General features: G+C 33.4%; 1 protein-coding gene across 1 annotated transcript in view; it reads right to left on the bottom strand.

The window, feature by feature from the left end:
* Nucleotides 1-6,036: 6,036 nt before the first annotated feature.
* The window catches only part of LOC150094716 (hemicentin-1-like), a 136,096-nt gene continuing 123,948 nt past the window's right edge, over nt 6,037-18,184 (bottom strand). The window contains exon 31 of the mRNA XM_090411650.1: nt 6,037-7,037. Coding sequence (XP_090267776.1) covers nt 6,951-7,037 — 87 coding nt within the window. The 3' untranslated portion in view covers nt 6,037-6,950. The remainder of the gene's footprint in view (nt 7,038-18,184) is intronic.

The raw sequence follows: 18,184 nt of genomic DNA, 5'->3' as shown, positions 1-18,184 counted from the left end.
AATATTTCTTTAATGCTTTCATTTCTACAGTTTTATTTATTTGTCAAATTTGTGTAGTTTCTTCGCATGTTTTGGGCTGCCAATGTTAGTCTGGTACAGACAATTCCTTTCTAGATTTTATGTTTTTCTTTCTTTAGGTTCCTATTCTTCTACGTGAGACTGTTAAAGTCTCCAGACATTCTATGACTTTCATTAGTTCTATTCCTAAATACTTTATATTTTAACTTGTTCACTGATTTTTTTGAATTTGGTAAACACATAGGAGGAACAGAAGAGACAGTTTAGAGGAGAATTCAGCGAAATAAGGAATTGAAACTGTTTGTACAGGTGCAGGATCCTTAGGAATAGATCGGTAAGTGTCGAAAATGCGTTGAATCTTCTGTGGGGAGAAGCCGTTCTGTTACGCTGGATGTTGTCGTGTTCCAGTTTAAGATTATTAGGGTCAGAGCAGATGATAATGCGTCCTCCTTAACAAAATTTTGATTATCCCATTTTTTATGAGAAGGATGATCTGCGGAATCTTACGACGGAGTGGGCTGCTTATTTTGGTTAAGAAATTGGGAATAGAGCTTCTCTGTAGGGATAGGCCATATGGCGAAAACACCATCCATCACACAAAATGATGGCTAAGGTTGTATCGAAGAGAATAAAGTGCTCTTGGTGCTCAAAGTAGAAATTGGCTAAAGCCAAAGAAGGAAAGTGCTCCCCATGGCAGTTTAAATACCTTCTTTAATAGATTTAAATATACCTCTGTTTAAACCCTTTAATATGTTGTAAACTTTATTTTTGCAGACAAAATGGTACGAGTGAATGAAGAAATCAATCTGAACGATGTCTGGAGGAAATGCCTGTGATAACAGCTGAAGCGTTTTCGTTTATTTTGGTCAAGAAATGTGATGAGTGTATCACATCACAAAAGAGTGGAAAAAATCTTATGGACTGACCATCTCTGTTTATTGTAATTCTACTTTTATTGGTCTTATTTACATAGTAAAATTTGACACATCATCCTTCTCAAAAAAAAGAGGCATCATCAAAACTTCCGAATAGGGTTCACTGCGTTTGTCTTGATATCTATATAATCTTAAACTAGAACTTGACAACATCAATTATCTTATACAGCAGAATGTCTTCTTGCCACTGAAGATTCAGCATGTTGGACTCTTAAGGGTCTATTCTTAAGAATCCAATCCCAAACTTGTATGCAGAATTCTAATTCCTTATGTAACATAAGGAATTGGAATTCTCCAAAAATTCAACGATGTTCAATATAATTTAGTGCTAATTTTGTTTTTCTTGTCAACAGACTATCTTCTTTGTTACTTTCAATCAAGGATAAATGGTCTCTTCTGTCCCTCCCAGGCGATTATCAAGTTCCTCGTAATTTCCAAAGTCTCTCTTACTCTGAACAAACAGATCGTTTGTTGAGAGAAGACTAGAATACCAATCTTAATCTTAATGATCATCTATGAAAAGCCTGAGAAGTCTGGTCTAGCAGAGTATAAAGTTAGCAGTGACCACATTAATTTCTTGTCTGAGACTCGGTTGTTCAAAGAGTGCTGAAGGTCCTCTACATCGTCCTAACTTAAACTGAATAGACTACTTGCAAGCAATAGTTTCCTGTTTTGAACCTTGCGGTTTTACTGTACTGCATTATGTTAGTGCGTGGCTCGTACCTTTCGCAATGCATTGTTATTCTGTTTTGTCAATTTGTCTGCTCACCGGCGATGATATGCTATATTCAGATCGAAATATTCGATTTCATCAAGAGTTATTTAACCTCTTGTGTTTACATGTTTCAATGTTTGTTTTACAAACTCAAAGATTGTAAAACACAGTAAAAAAAAAAAAAAAACATTAGCAGAGAAATTAAACAGAGGCACTGTAAGATTAATTTGGACAAGGACTTTGGAACGAACAATATTTGAGCAAATACGGCTGCAATAAAATGTTTCTGGTCAAACAATTTTTGCAAAAAAAAAAAAAAAAAACCAAAGCTCTGCAGATCTTGTCTAATTCTTTTTTGTTCCATAATTAAAATATAAAAAGTAAAAAAAAAAAATCCAAGTAAAAGGGAAGAAGTGTCTGGAAAGAGACTGACACATCGAATAATTTTTCATTTAATTATTGTTATCTTTATAACTAAGTGCATTAAATGCAATGTGTCACCCTTTACTCACCCAATTATCCCTCCTTGCTACTGGATAATAGAACTATTCGTCATTTATTCTTGCCGTGTAAAAAACAGGAAAGATTGTTTCGAATTGCAAAAAAGAGAAAGATGCATGCAAAGAATTGGTTCAAAAACAAAACTCGGAGAAAAACATACAAAAAACGGAAATATTTTAAACTACAAATAAAAATTCAAAGAACTGTGTGTGTGTATATATATATTGAATGTATTGTCTATACAAAATTATGAAATTCTGATAATTTTTAATATTTGAAATAATTCTTTAAAATGCCTCCTTTTAAGATGCTCCGATTCACAGTTTTAAAACATTTATTTTGGTATTTCCGATTGCTAACAAGTCTTATTTTTCATGCTGCAGTTTCATTCTAAAATATTACCAGTCAAGGCCAAATTTTTCCGAGAAATTGGAGCCGAAATATAATTTTTATCGTTTTGTGGTGAACACGGACGTTGAGTTTACGGTCTGGAAAACGCATCATTTGCATTTAGAGAAAATACCAATCAATTCCGTCACCATAGCAATAATACAACAGACGCTGGAGTGACGTCACTGACAAAAAAAAAAAAGAAGCCAGGTTTGGAAAAGTACGTATCCGCTTTCTTTGTTGGTACAAACACTTTTATAATTACGAATACAAACAATAAAGAAAAAACAATGACGTCTGATATTACATATTCAAAACACGCGTTGTGCAGCTGATTTGTTTAGTGTGGAGACAATTATATGACAAACCACCTGACACACATAACTAAAGGGTAGAGTTAAAATGAAACAAATGAAAAATCAATTTGTGAAGACGTTGCCTAATAAATAAATATGGTACTTGGACGTTTAGACACAAATGTATAAACACTGCTTGCATCATGTTAAGAAAAATTGTAAACAGCTGTGAGTGACGAAACAGTTGAAACCTGAGGACACTCGTACTGCGGTTGCATAAATCAACAGCTTGTTGCAGTTGTAAATTTAATGGGATATAGTCAGCATCGTAAAGGCTTCACTAAACATAATTTACAGTGATGGGTAGAAACAAAGAGATTTTTGGGTACTCGTAAATATTTTTCAGTGCTTTTCTCTCATTATATAAATATTATATTTTGACATAACAAGCAAGCTATATTTAGTGTTTTATAATAGTTTATAAAAATTTAGAATAAGAAACTATTTTTAAATTATCTATATACAAATGCACTGGAGAATTATATTTAAAATTATATTCTATTAAAATGTTTGATTTGAAATTATGCACTTTTTAAACGTTTGTGCAGCAAATTCTTAATAACAGTAAAATTTACAGCCCATTATTTTTTATTTTTTTTAAAGTGTCAATGATACTGTGAACTTAGTTAAAAACATTACTTGCGACCATAAATCGCAGATGATGGTGAAGATATCAAATACAAGCAAGATTTCATCCATGTCTTCGTTTTCATATCGATGTCCAAGACAGTCTGAATCCAAATTTTGCAAAATCCTTCGATTGGTTACGTTGACTGCACAACATAGTACTTACGTATAGAAGTGGCAAAATAATATGCAAATGAATTCAGTGTATATAAATGGAGTACAATCGAAATGCAATATGCAGATCAGGATTGGTTGCAAGTTTATGTAATACATAGAAATCAATGAGTTTGAAACGAGACTTAACATCAGGGCAGGATTTAAGGTTGCTGTGGTCCTTTGTAATGAGAGGCCTTAACCTAAAGTTCGTCTAACTTATGCGCAAAAATGTCGCTGCTTCACCAGTATCATGGAAAGTAATCTTAATTTGCAATATTGTCAGCCAACGTTCAAAGCACACTACGAGTTTTGAACATCCATACCTAAAAACGAACTAGAGGGCGCTTTACAGATCTCTAACCGTTCCGTTACAAACTTACAAGATATTTGGTAGAAGTAACGTACGATTGCTGTTCTGAATTCGATGACAGAATTTTCTGTCATCGAATCTCCCCCCCCCCCCCCCCCCAAGATAATTTCTGCAGTCCACTCATGTGAATGCTACTTGATTGGATCTGCAACACATTTTCCAATTGTGGACATGTGACATTTCAAAACATAATTGACTCCGTTTACATCGTATCCATGTCAATTGTGATATTTGATGAATCATTACTACTAACCCACATCGTTTTTTATTTTATTTTATTTTTTTAAACCAACTATTGTACTATCAAATGTATTCATCATCATCATGCGTATCGAGGATTTAGGCTTAGCATGGCCTGTTCCGGCCTTAGAAGTCATCGTTTAAGAGGACGTTCTGGTTTTCTTTTTCCTAATGGCTTGTACTTTAAGGCTTGTTTTGGTAATCTTTCTGTTTTCATTCTTTGAACGTGTTCCATCCATTTATGTTTATATTTTTTAATTGTTTCTATTACTGGTTCTTGGTTTAATTATTTCATAATGTCTTCATTTCTGCTGTTATTAATCTTTGTCTTTTTGTTTTATTGTCCAGATTCCGCTTCCATACATTAAGACCGGTAGGGCTAATGTATTGTATACTTTTAGTCTGGTTTGTTTTTGAATTAGGTATGGTTTAAATATAGAGTTAATTACACCTGTTATTTTTGAATATTTTGCAATTTTTATTTATATCTTTTTCATTTTCATATGTGATCATACATCCCAGGTAGTTAAGTGAATTCACCTGTTCTAAGATCTTGTTATTCTGCAAAGACTGATACATTTGGATTTCCCCCCCCCCCCCCGATATTTGACATACTTGGATTATCAGATGGCAGGCTCTAAGCATGCTTCTCACATCTGCTTCTTATAGTTTGTTAATATCACAAAACACAGGTTCTAAAATAGTTCCAGTATACGAATTAGCACATAACGCTTCTCAGCCATGAAAAAGAGTAAAATTTATTTTTTCGAATTAAATTATTCACAAAAAATCGTTATTTTTAATCTAAATAATTACCGATGATCACAACACAGACTACGAATAGAGATCTTTTGCTCTGCTTATATCTAATTCTTTATTCTAAAAAAAATTTTTTTTGGTTCATAGTGTTATTTTTCTTGCTGGTTTATAATTTAATATATGTTTAGGGTATCGAGTAATTGTTATTTGGTTTACATGTTCCATATATCACTCTTAACCTTATTCTGTTTTGCTATTAATTCTTTTACTATAACGTATTTTTTTTTTTTTTTGATCGAATCATGTATATTTTGTAGATCTCAAAATATCGTGTCACTCCCTTATTTTTTCGTTTACTTTGCTGTGGTAATAATATTTATACAGTAATGAATATACTGCTAAGATACTGTGCATTTTAAACGTGTTTTTGTGTACTAAATTAGGACTATAAGTTCCATTTATTAAACCTAGAAATTGTAAAAAAATTAAATTAATATCCTTTTCAATAAAATAAATTATTCAGATAAGGAGTTAAGACGTTTAAATTTATATTTTAACAAATTTTTCACTTTATGAGCGCTTTTAATAAGTTGTATAATTATTTATTTGGATGTCTTTTGGTTCAGGTCAGTACTCTATCTTATTGGAATGCTTAATGTATCTTTGGCGATCATGGATTTACCAGAAGCAATCTCTTGTATAAAGCAAAGATCTGTGGTTCTATAATGAAAGAATTTCGCCTGTTTTTCATCTGAATGTGAGAAATATTTCGTTTCCTGATGTCATTCAACATAATCAATTCTGTAATTGCGCACAAATGGCATTTTACATTCACTCAGTTTATAATAAAAGTTCGGGATTACACCCCTTCCCAAGTATGAATTGTTAATTCATACACAATAAGTTCAAGAAGATTTATTTCATAAAAAGAACACAGAAGTTGAAATGATACACTTTTTTTTTTTTTAACAAATGACTTTATTTCTAAGTCGGACTGAAAATGAATCTTTTTATCCATGAATATTACTTCCAACCAAACTGCAAGTTACAATCATACACGAACTGGGCGGTAAAACCATCCTGATAATCACCATGGACGTATCAATACCTTATAAAAATCTCATTCCAAAAGTACAGTTATGAAAATAGACAAAAAAAAAAAAAAGGCAAATGATTTTACATGGTGTTGTGAACGAGAGATAAAAATTTACAAGGAACATTATGTTACAAGTTGATGTGCTTAAGTTTTTTTTTTTTTTTTTAACTTATTGCAAATAAACACATGAGCTACAATAAAATAAAATACAACAAATACAGAACGTTTAGTTTTAAAGATGGGCATTGAACATACGTAACCACTTTCTGTACCCTTTTTTTTTTTCTCTCAAAGTAATTGAAAAAGACATCGAAGTCCTTTTTTTTTTTTTTGCATAAAAATGGTGGACCAAAAAACAGCCACAGCTGATAACTAACTAACAAGTCAGGCAACATGACACAATGAAGACAGCACTTTTTTTTTTTTTTTTTTTTACGATGACAAAAGAGTCGTCAATTCTTTCGTCATACACATGTAATCCAAAGTAGTCGTGAAAAAGGTCAACATATTAAATCACAAGTAGGTCAAAACTTGGACATGAAGGCATGTTCGTTATCCCCAACATCCACACGTCACTAACTTGGATAACCGATCTGTTGGGACACAATTGAGCAACAAACACTGGCTGTCCGTGGATAAAATATCCAGCACTGAAAAAAAGTTAATGTCACTTAAATGTTACTCTTGGTCCACACCAATCAGGTTTAGGAGAAAACAGCAGCAATTTTACGAGTAGCTTTGTTTGAACTTTAAAAAAAGGTCACGTGTCTGGCTTCAACTAAGGATTTTACTGAGGTAAATCATAAATGTGATCTTCTCCTCTCCTTTTCAGGGATTCCGACTTGGGATAAGGAACAGGTCTATCTCTTATATCCTGGAAATATAAAGAAATTTATAAATTAGGAAAGAAAAAATACTTGTTAATATAATTTGCAAGTAACTCAGTCACTATAAAATATAATTCTTATCACGCGATAAGTACGCCCACAGATTCGAGACCCTTCGACACTTCTGCGCGTCGGAAAATCAACTTCTCTTTTATGCTCCTTGTAGTTAACTACGTGGCTTGTATAACAGTTGGAAAATTTCACCTTAAAGCACGTGATTTCGCGTGTTGGCGACCAATTCGGACGTCCTTCATTTCTTTCTCCCCTTCAGCATGAATCGACTATTCTTGGCAAGTCGCCAAGCAGAGATCTACAAACTGTGGGCGTACTATACTAGAGGGTGCTATAATCGCCCTTCAAAAACAAAACTGTGCAATCGATATATCATAATTACATATAATGCATATATAATTTTATATTTCTCCTTCCCTTGGTCGCAAATTATAACTACCTATCAAGTATTAACCGGCAGATTTCTATAAACCGCAAGTTTCAGAAAAAAAAAGCGAATATTTAAAAATTTTGTTTATAAAAAATTAAATATTATTTTTATTTAATAATTGAAGTATTTGTTACTTATTAGTATTTACTTACAGAAATTATATTAATAAGATAAATAATATACACCAATATTATTGACCGATCCAATAAGGTTATATAGAATGTGGCGACCATATTCTATATCATTTGCCTTAGGAACAATAATCGTCATCATCACTTTACTTTTTTCTTTTTTTTTAACGAAGTAAATACAATATATCACGCGTATTTCCTGTTTACTGAATTTTAAAAAGATAATTGTATATATAATTTTTTATTGTTTATTGTAAAGTGAGAAATAAAAAAAAAAGATTGTGAAACGAAATCTGTGGCCAAACAAGGGTTACGAGGATCATATTTTCACTTCAACAGAAATAGATGAGCCATCATCATAATACAAGCATCTGTATTTAAATTTTTGCAAACATGAAAATAAAAAAAAAAAAGCATACAAGGAGCAAAAGAAAAGCTGTTCAAAACAGTACACGTCCCGTTTACACCATATTATTGTAATAAGGTGTAAACAGAATATTCATGTTAAGCAATATAATTTTACTGGTCGTAAGTGGACATTTCCACAGTTATTCATCACGTGTTAATCACTTTATGAAAGAAAGTGACATTAAACATGATATTATTTGAGAGATGTTAATCTCAGCTGTTTACTTTGCACTTGAATAAATCCAGTCTACAGGATTCCTTAACAAAATTAATTGCTGAAATGAATCTGATATGAAAATTAGCAATAAAAAGACAAAGATAATAAAAATAGATAGGAACATTGAAAACATCAGCTGCATCCTATTCAGGAAATCTAGAGAAGAAGTTAAAAAACACTTGGGCTACTGAAGCGCAATTTTTAATGAAGATGGAAAATTAAATATGAAAACAGACAACAGAATTAGCAAACTGGTATGGTGGGGGGAACTAGTTGAATAAATTTATATAGAATAAGAGGGAAATTCTTATTTAGCTTATTTAAAAGCTTATTCAAAGTGAAATTACTGGATCTTAAGCTGAAAGATATGAATGGAAACTTTGTGCAAGAATATATTGCGATGAATATATAAACAATAAACCAATTATTCTTTTTTTTTGGAGGGGGGGTTGTGTATTATAAAATAAATAAATAAAATATAAATAAACGATCCAGTGAGGTCAGGAAACTGAGATAATAGAAAATTAACAAAACGTCAAATTAATATAAAGGGTTTGAAATTTCAATTACTACTGAATAATTATAAAGTTTATAAATATTATACATGAAATATTTATAAGATATATGACACTCATTATGGAAATACCCCCCGCTCGAAAAAAAATTAGTTAAATTTGTATTCGACATTTGTGCTCAATGACGTGCAGAGAACCTATGATGAACTTTTTAAATCATACACTAAAATAAGATAACTTGCACGAAAACAAACAAAAGAAGTACGTTAAGTACAGATTAATGAGATGGATTAATGAAATGGACGTTTCGGACCATAGGTGGTCCTAAACATCTGTTTGCGAACGACATTGCCTTTTGACCCTTGAAATATATATGTAGTTACTGTTACTGTGTGTATTGCCTTGTTAAGTGTGTGGCTCCATTATAAGCAGTAGTTACTTTTTTTTTCTTCTAAATATTTAAAATTATTAGTTATAATAATTTAACACTGTAATGTCCCCAAATATTTAATTTTATGAAGTTTTATACTCTAACATATAATTTAGTACATTCTCTTCTGTTTTAAATAGAAAATTAACGAATTATTATAATAAATAAAAACAAAGTACGTTAATCCATAAACATTTTAGATCAATAAAGTTTTTTTTTTTTTGGGGGGGGGGCATTTAAAACTTTGTGTAGGGCATTTAAAACTGCATTTCTCTGTATGATGCATTAAAGGAGACTTCCGTTCAAATTTCCTGCACACAGCGACAACTGAAGTTAGTCCTCGTTATGTAAACAGCTGAAAATCCCAACCATTAGTTGCACAGTCAAAGAAGTTTGTTTGCCACGTGGTACGCTCTGAGATTTGAACGTTATCAGGTTGTACTACACGAGGTGGTGTGTGCATGAAAAGGGTAATAGACTGGTGGAGGCGGAATGAACAGACCTTTTTACATTCTCTGTTTGTGAAGTAATGCAGATGTTGAAGAAAGGAGGGTTTAAGGTCTGGTAACTGCAATTCGATTAAGAAGAAAAATCTGAAGGACTTAAACGACGCTGTGGGAAACCGAGTGGTAAGTAAATATACACCAATTCTAAACGAGGTTACTGGGTTAAGAGGGCGCAGATCATTCTGTTCGTTGGAAAGTATGCTGCTTTTCTTTCACAGTAATAATGTTGAAGGTCTTTGTGTGTAAGTGCGAAAAATGGAGACGGGCAAGTCATTTAAATACTGAAGAAAAACAAACGAAAAGTGTACTGAATGATTAAACTGAATGGCAGTTTAATCATTCAGTTAAACTAGCTTCTGCTAAAAACCCGAGATTCTCTTTCCTTGAGAAAGATGTTTCCCCATTTCGAAGTAAAAACGAGAAAACCTGTCACAGGTAATTGTATGTGACATAGCGTGGGAAACTAGCTAAGATCTTAATTCGCTATCATGTTATGATATCGAGATCCATGTTTTTTGATAATTTTACGAATTTAACAGATAATAGAATCTTTTGGTTGGAAAGACCTGGGTTCGAATCTCATCTATGACGTGAGGAACCTTTTAATTTTCATTCAAACAGTCAGTTAGCCAGTCTCATACAGATGAGGAGTTTTTCCTACTAGAAATTCGGGTTTTTTCGTTCCTCAAAATAGGCGAACCAACTCCGTGAATACACAGATCTACAGGCATAAATACTTGCCTTTAGGGGATGCAGCAGAATGGCGTGCCTGCTGCATTAATTCGCGCTAATCAGTGTACTCTAAAAGGACGAATGGATTAAAGAATAACATATACACAAAATTAAAAAGTGCCTTGGGGTATATTTAATTCAGTATTTTTCCTGAAATAGTTTGCTGAGATTTTATTTTGGAATTCCAGTTCGAAGATTAGATTCTTAATTCTCTGGTCTTAGAAGTCTGGTTCTAAGAAAAGCGAATTAAGCTTTCACAAACGAAAGTCTTGGAATATGACGCAGAGGTAAGATTAGCAAATAAGTTGCAACTGGTTTTTGTCACCTGCGTTTTGAGAATTTTAAATATGTGCGGTTCATAAAATTAAATTAATAGAAATGCGTGGATTTTATTTATTATTATTTTTTTTTTCGAAAATAGTGAATGAATTTATGTTAATATGGAAACTATTCTATTCATTTTTTGAAATTATGGATTCTTCAACCGTGTTAGAATAACTCTTTTTATTATCCCGACGTTTCGGGATAATAAAATTATCCCAAATAATAAAAAACAAAGACAAACTAGACTACAGCAAAACTATAACCATTCCCTATAACTATAACTACACCAAAACTATAACCATCAGACAAAATAAACAGAGTATTACAAAAATACAACCTCAAAGCCACTTTTAAACCTCTAGCAAAATTAAAAAGCTTACTCAACTCATCCAAAGACCCTCTCCCTCCGCTGGCCCACCCTGGAGTATACCGTATTTACTGCACCTACAACATATCATACATAGGAGAAACAGGACACACAATTCCGATCAAACAAAAAGAACATAAACGACACATCAAATATAATAATTATGGTGAAGCTGGCCTTTCTGATCATGCTCTGAACACCTTACATAGAATTGACTGAAAAAGTACTAGTTGTCTACATCACACCAAAACATGGTATGAACGCAAATTTAAGGAAGCTTGTGAGATCATTATCAACCACCCCAATCTAAACAATAATGATGGTCTAAAAATCCCATACATATGGAAGGCATATATTCGTCCCACGAATCCTTCCTCTCTAAGAACAATTATAAACAGGACTCTAGAAAATCCAGGATATCCTAAATCTATAATGACAACTTTAATACTGAAAAATAGGGCATGTTGTAATTTGTAAATATATATTTTTTTTAAAAAAATTAAAAATAACAAGTGTAATAATAGAAATAGGACATCACTGTTACTGGAAACAAAACTATATTGTAAGTAAGAATGTTTATTCATGTAATCAAAAATTAAATTAGCTTGATGTAATTTTTATTTATTTATTTTATTTTTTTCACTAGCGGTCATATCAGTGAGTAGCATGTGATCAAATCATTGTTTCTCTAGCTCTGATGATCTTGACATGAAGATCGAAACGTCGGGATAATAAAAAGAGTTATTCTAACACGGTTGTAGAATCCATAATTTCAAAAAATGAATGCTGATCACCGTGTAACACTAAAAGAAAAGAAACTATTCTATATTTCTTAAAAGCTAAAGCAGCTTTAACTCCTTGTACTTAAAGAATATTACCTATTAAGGCAATAGTTTTTCCTGACAAACAATGCACTATGAAGATAAGTAGTTGCATCAACATCAATTAATGTTCCCAACAAACACACAGCGTGGTTGGCTGAGTGGATAACAGCTCACCCTGCAACCAACAGAATGCGATTCAAATTCCACTGTGGACATGACCGCTTGTGAAAGTCAAGTGATAAATGGCGCGGAAGTTGGTTGGATTTCTGAATTAACCCGAAGCCCGTGTACTGAATGGGCTATATATCCTTTTGTGGATAGGTTTCACTTAAAAAAAAAATGTGTAGCAAGTATACAACAAAAAAAAAAAAAAAAGGAATTTAAACTTGGAACATTCAAAAATAAAGGGGCCTTAACCATTGCCATATTTTGTTTCTATTCTGTTAATACTTTATACACACGCACACTTTTTTTTTTTCTTTTTTGATAAAAGCGATGCATTGTAAAGATCTCGACCAACTTTCATCGCGCCTCATCACTTTAACTCCAAAGAAATCCATCATGGGTAGCCGAAGCAACCACGTTAGTAATTCAGCACTTATTATAACCATCCTTCTATAAAGCCAGAGATGATGTGATGCCACGCGCTTGTACTTGTGTGTGTCTGTGTGCCGTATAATGGTTGACGTAACGGCATTACAACTTCTCTTTCCTTCTTCCTCTCTCTCTCTCTCTCTCTTCGGTCTCTTTGCTCACGTCTTCAGCGAACAAAATTTCTCAAAATTGCTAAGTTTTCAAGCTTTCTCCTTCTCTGCCGTTTCCGGTGGCTACGGTCGAGTGAATAATTTAAAGAGAGTTTTCAGTACGGTGCAGCTAGAGACAGTTATCCGGTCACGCTTGGTGCCGAAAGGATGACCAAGCGCGGTCATTGAGGAGAACCTAAAGTCGTAAAAAAGAATTTTCCTTGAGCCTTTCGGAGTAAACGATCATTACGAAGCGGGATTAGCCGGTGTGCACGTGTTAGTGGAGAAGTTGGCTCGGAAACTAGTATATGGGACACATGCCGCGGTGATGTGCCCATCTGTATGGCTCGGGTGTTCAAGTGGATGTCTCGGTGATTTTCAAGCAGTCAATCGATGTAACAGACACTTCTTTAAAATTGCTAATGTTCTCTAATAATGAGGTACTAAAATTCCAGTCTGACGTCCGTAGTAAGTGCACACCAGCGTGTGTGTGTGTTCCGTGTTTGTACTTCTGTAACTAAAGATTATTATTATCGGGCTAACACGTGTTCTTAATTTTATAAATACCACGATCGAACCATCTATAAAACACGTTAAAGTAGCCGCTGTAAGTGCTAGTGATTGATGCTTTACTTTACTGTGGCCAGAGTAATAGACCATTGGTCTGTTATGTGTGTGTACAGACAACAGTCCTTCAAAACTTATTACAACTGAGGTTTACGCTTTTTTTATATATATAAGTAATTATTTTCTTATTTCTGGATCTACTTATTGGATTATAATCTAACTTTAATTATTTTTGAAGGCAATTAATTTGATTACATTTACGAAAAGGGCGTGGTCTATGATTCTATAAATTATCGGGTGTATTGGTTAGAATTACAGCCAAAGGAAATAAGGCTATAAAGCCTAGTTTGTCTTCAACCGAACAGACGTTCCTCGCGTTGTAGACAGAGTTCGAACCTAGGTCTTTCCAACCAAAAGGCAAATATGTAGTTTTTTTGCGAGGGCACTCGTGGAGGAGCTATTATATCCGCTGCTTATTTATTGTTTTTGTATATTATATATCGATATTATTGCTGATCTATTGTTCGAACTGTTTGTTTTTGTTGTTGCATCTGTTCGTCAAATTATTCGTTTACTGTTGTCGCATCTATTGTTCAAATTATTCGTTTATTGTTGTCGCATCTATTGTTGCAAATTATTCGTTTATTGTTGTCGCATCTATTTTTCAAATTATTCGTTTATTTTTGTCTCATGTATTGTTCACATTGTATTGGCCAGAGAAACTGGACAACAATCAACTAAAAAAAAAAAAAAATGTTTTCAATCAATCCAACTGAAAATAAACATTGCAATAGCAATAATCGTTTGCTATATCGTCTTTAAAAATTCTGACAAAATATCAGCAATATGCGTTTGGCTAAGAGAACCAACAATCAACTGGAATTCTGCCTTCGGCAACAATATATATAAATACAATTGTCGATAATGCCATCCTGTTGGCCGAGTGGTTAGTATATCCGTTCTCCAATTAACAACCATTCCGATTACTGGAGGCCCGAAGTTGGAAAAATTCAATTTCGGGACAATGCAAAAAAATAAAATAAAAATACAAAAAAAAAAAAAACAGAAAAAAATCCAGAAAAATTTTTTCATTCACGAGTATGAACGTTGGATGTGAGCCACATAACACACACACACGAGGGTGGCCTGAAAAGTTCTCGGCCTAACAATGAAAAAACGAATTTATAATTTCAAAATTATTTTTATTTTTCAACATAATCTCCCTTAAGACTAATACATTTATTCCAGCGATGTTCCCGTCCTTATCCCGTCCCTGTAGTGGTTCTCAGTATGATCTGCAATATACCCCACTACTAAAGCTGCAATCACCTCTTGATTCGAATAAAAATGCTGACCAGCGAAGAAGAGTTTGAGTTTTGGGAAGAGAAAGAAGTCAGAGGGAGCCAAATCTGGAGAATAGGGTGGATGTTCCAACAATTCATAGTGCAGACCCCTTATTTTTCCCATTGCCAAAACACTTTTGTGGGTAGGTGTATCGTCCTGATGAAAGATGATTTTTTTTCTTCTGCAAACCGGGTCTTTTCTCGGTTTGCAAAACTGAGAAAAGACCCGGGAAAAAACCGAGAAAAGACCTCGTCTAGTCTGGTTAAAAGATTAGAATAACATTCTCCGGTTATTGTTAACCCTTTTCAAGATAATTAATAAACAAAATGCCTTTAGCATCCCAAAACACCGATGCCATGACCTTTCCTGCTGATGGAACCGACTTTGTGTTCTTTGGCGCTGAACAACAGGCTTCTGCCCACTGTTTTGACTGCTGTTTGGATTCTGGTGTGTAAAGGTGAATCCAAGTCTCATTCACAGTAATAAATCGACGCACAAAATCAGTTCTATTCTTGTTAAAACGCTCCAAGCACTGCTCAGAGATTTTCATGTAAGTTCGTTTTTGATCTGCTGTGAGCAAGCGCGGCACCCATCTTGCAGAAAGCGTTTTCGTTTGCAATTCTTCATGCAAAATATATCCTACACGTTCTGTTGAAATGCTTATGGTCTCAGCAATTTCACGCACTTTGACTCGCCGGTCATCTAATACCATATCGTGCACTTGATCAATGATTTCTGGTGTTGTTACACTTTTTGGACGTCCTTCACGTGGATCATCTTCAAGGCAGATATGGCCACGTTTAAATTCAACAGCCCATTTCTTAATTGTCGAAAACGAAGGAGAAGATTGCCCATAAACTTTTATGAACTGCGAATGAATTTCTTTTGGCGTTAAACCTTCTTTTACAAAGAATTTTATAACTCCACGATACTCAATTTTATCCATTTCAAGGGATACAGACAACACTTTTGCTTCAGACAGCTGTGTAAAAAAAACTACTTGATAGAATGACTTGCAATTTCACATGGATGCTTATGACAGATGTAAAAAAAATCTTGCCGATAGTGTTGCCATCTATAGTCGAGGCAGAGAACTTTTCAGATAACCATCGTGTATATATATATATATATATATATATGTGTGTGTGTGTGTGTGTAGTTCGCCGAAGTGAAGCATGTTGGCTCTTATTTCAGTAATTATATATATAGAAATGTGCAAAGTATAATAGAAACTTTTTTGCTTGCTTTAATAATTAGGAAATATACTCAAATTTACAATTAATATGTAATGTTCACTCTTTAAACGTTCTTGGTGTCCCTGGTTGGTAAGAATTCGAATCTCGTCTAATGGAAGTTAAATTTATACCAACTTTTTAGCCGAAGGTAGCTAGTTAGTCTCATATCGAGATGGCAAGGATTTTCCTTGGGAAATTTCGTTTCTTTTCGTTATCAGAATAGATAAACCTGCCAAAGAATATCCGCAATTGATTAATCCATAAATAATTCGCAAACAAATATGAAAAACAATAGCAAAGAAGAAGAATACATACGAGTTGTGAGACTTCATTTTCCTTCCTTCATTTACGCCAACTGAAAGGAGAAAAATGAATTCTCAGTATTCGCATGTATGATTTCATTTATAAAAGAAAATAAATACATTTATCTTCTTTTGTTTTTTGCTTTCTTATTGAAGAAATAAATTAGCAAGTCGCTAGAAACTCATTTAATAAATAAATAAAAAGGTTAAGAGATATGTTAATTTATACATTCAATGCACAAATATGGCCTGATCAGAAAATTCGTCTTTTTTTTTTTTTTTGCATCAAAGTTTAAAATGGAAATCAACGCAAGTTAGAAGATCCTCCAACACAGTACCGTTATCGTTACAATTGAAATTTTAATCGCAGGTTAGCATAAAATTGGAAAATTATACTGTTTCAGATAAAATCGAGATTGGCACAATCTGACAAAAAAAAAAAAAAAAAGTGGAAGAAGAATTCAGAACTAGAATGTGGAGATAACCGCATAAAACGAAGGAAGAGTATAAATGTGCAGAAAGAATAAGTGTGGAGACTATTCCAATGCTATGGAGCGGACCCACTAATACTAACGAAACGTACTATATATTATTAAACAACATTTCAGATTACGTACTTTCTACATTACTTTTTACAGGAACTTCGGTTCCTACAGTTAGTGATCCTTTTGTCGTGGGAGAAAGTCAGTGACAAATACATAATTTAGATACAGAGCCATCATTTAAGATAATGCTGCTCAAAAGTTAAGGGGCTTTGTAACATTAATGTGCAAGTTTCAGAGCCTCCCAACTAACCTTAATGTTTTACCTATTTAAATAAAATTCGCAACAGGTCTATCCATTAATAGTATGAGGAGTATGGTGGTGAAATCAGAGCAACTTTCCTGCCAGTCCAGATCTCAACCGAAATGAAGATGTGAACCTAGACGTGCTATTGTTATAGATGAGACTTCAAACCTCTACCGATTAATGAAAGTTGTACACAATAGGATTTCTAAATTTTTGGTCAGCTAATATACATGTCAAAACATTCAGTATTTGATGAACGAACTGAGTTGGCAGGATGTTGCATGTTTTTCCTTTCTGTAAGGGAATCCTGTGTATACTACAAGCGACTTTGAACGTCACTTCCTTTTCCTGCGCTAATCTTGCATAAACGCAGGAAGTTGTCGCAATATCAGACACTGTACAAGTTCCTGTGTTGAAATGTTATTAAATCGTAATGCAATCCTTTTCCGCCAAAGTCATTCTACTAGTTTCACTATTTACGATAAAATGAAGTAAATGAGTATCAATACCCATGTCAAAAAAGGTAAATTCAACTTTGAATTTACCTTTTTTCATCTTTGAAGAATGATGATATTTGATCAGATAATTTGTCAAAATAACTGTGGCGTAACCATGATTTTTGAACTTTTTCCAGCAGCAATTTTGATGATCTTCCCAAGACGTTTGCATAGCGTCTAATATGATTATTATTTATTTTCCAACGTTGTTAGCTTTACAGTAAGATCAATCTGGCTGCTTCAGTAAGTTGTCAAAAAAAAAAAAAAAAAAAGCAGGGTTACATTTAGTGAAAGGAAATCCGATGATTTGTCCATTTTTGAGAGATGAAAAAACTCAACAGAATGGCGAGTTTCCTACCGGAAACGGCAGTGTATGCCATCGGCTAACTCACAGATGAAAAATTCTTATAAAGGTTCCTCCCACCTTAGATTCTCTAGGTCTCTCCAATCGAAGGAAAAACTGTGACAAAACTGTGCTCCGAAAGCGTTAAGTAGAAAAGAACAGGCATATAAATAATATGCCTGTTCTTTTCTACTTAATACTCAGGTTACTACTACTTTGTGACACTTTGGGTTTATTACAGACATTCTTAACCCTGAAACATATTGAAAGATAAGAGTATTTTCAACAGTTGCTTTTAAGAACATGAAAATGTTTATTTATTTTCAGTACAAAAATCAGCATTGGGGACTTTTCTCTGAAGAAATCTTTCAGGGAGAGAGAGAAAAAAAAAAAAAAAAAAAATCCCAAACACGTACTT

Source organism: Typopeltis vanoorti, chromosome 21, assembly GCF_054136105.1.
Source record: "Typopeltis vanoorti isolate ZY-2024b chromosome 21, IOZ_Tvanoo_1.0, whole genome shotgun sequence".
In the NCBI taxonomy this organism is placed as follows: Eukaryota; Metazoa; Arthropoda; class Arachnida; order Uropygi; family Thelyphonidae; genus Typopeltis; species Typopeltis vanoorti.
The sequence above is the reverse complement of the archived record's forward strand: the minus strand, read 5'-3'. Positions and strand labels throughout refer to the sequence as shown.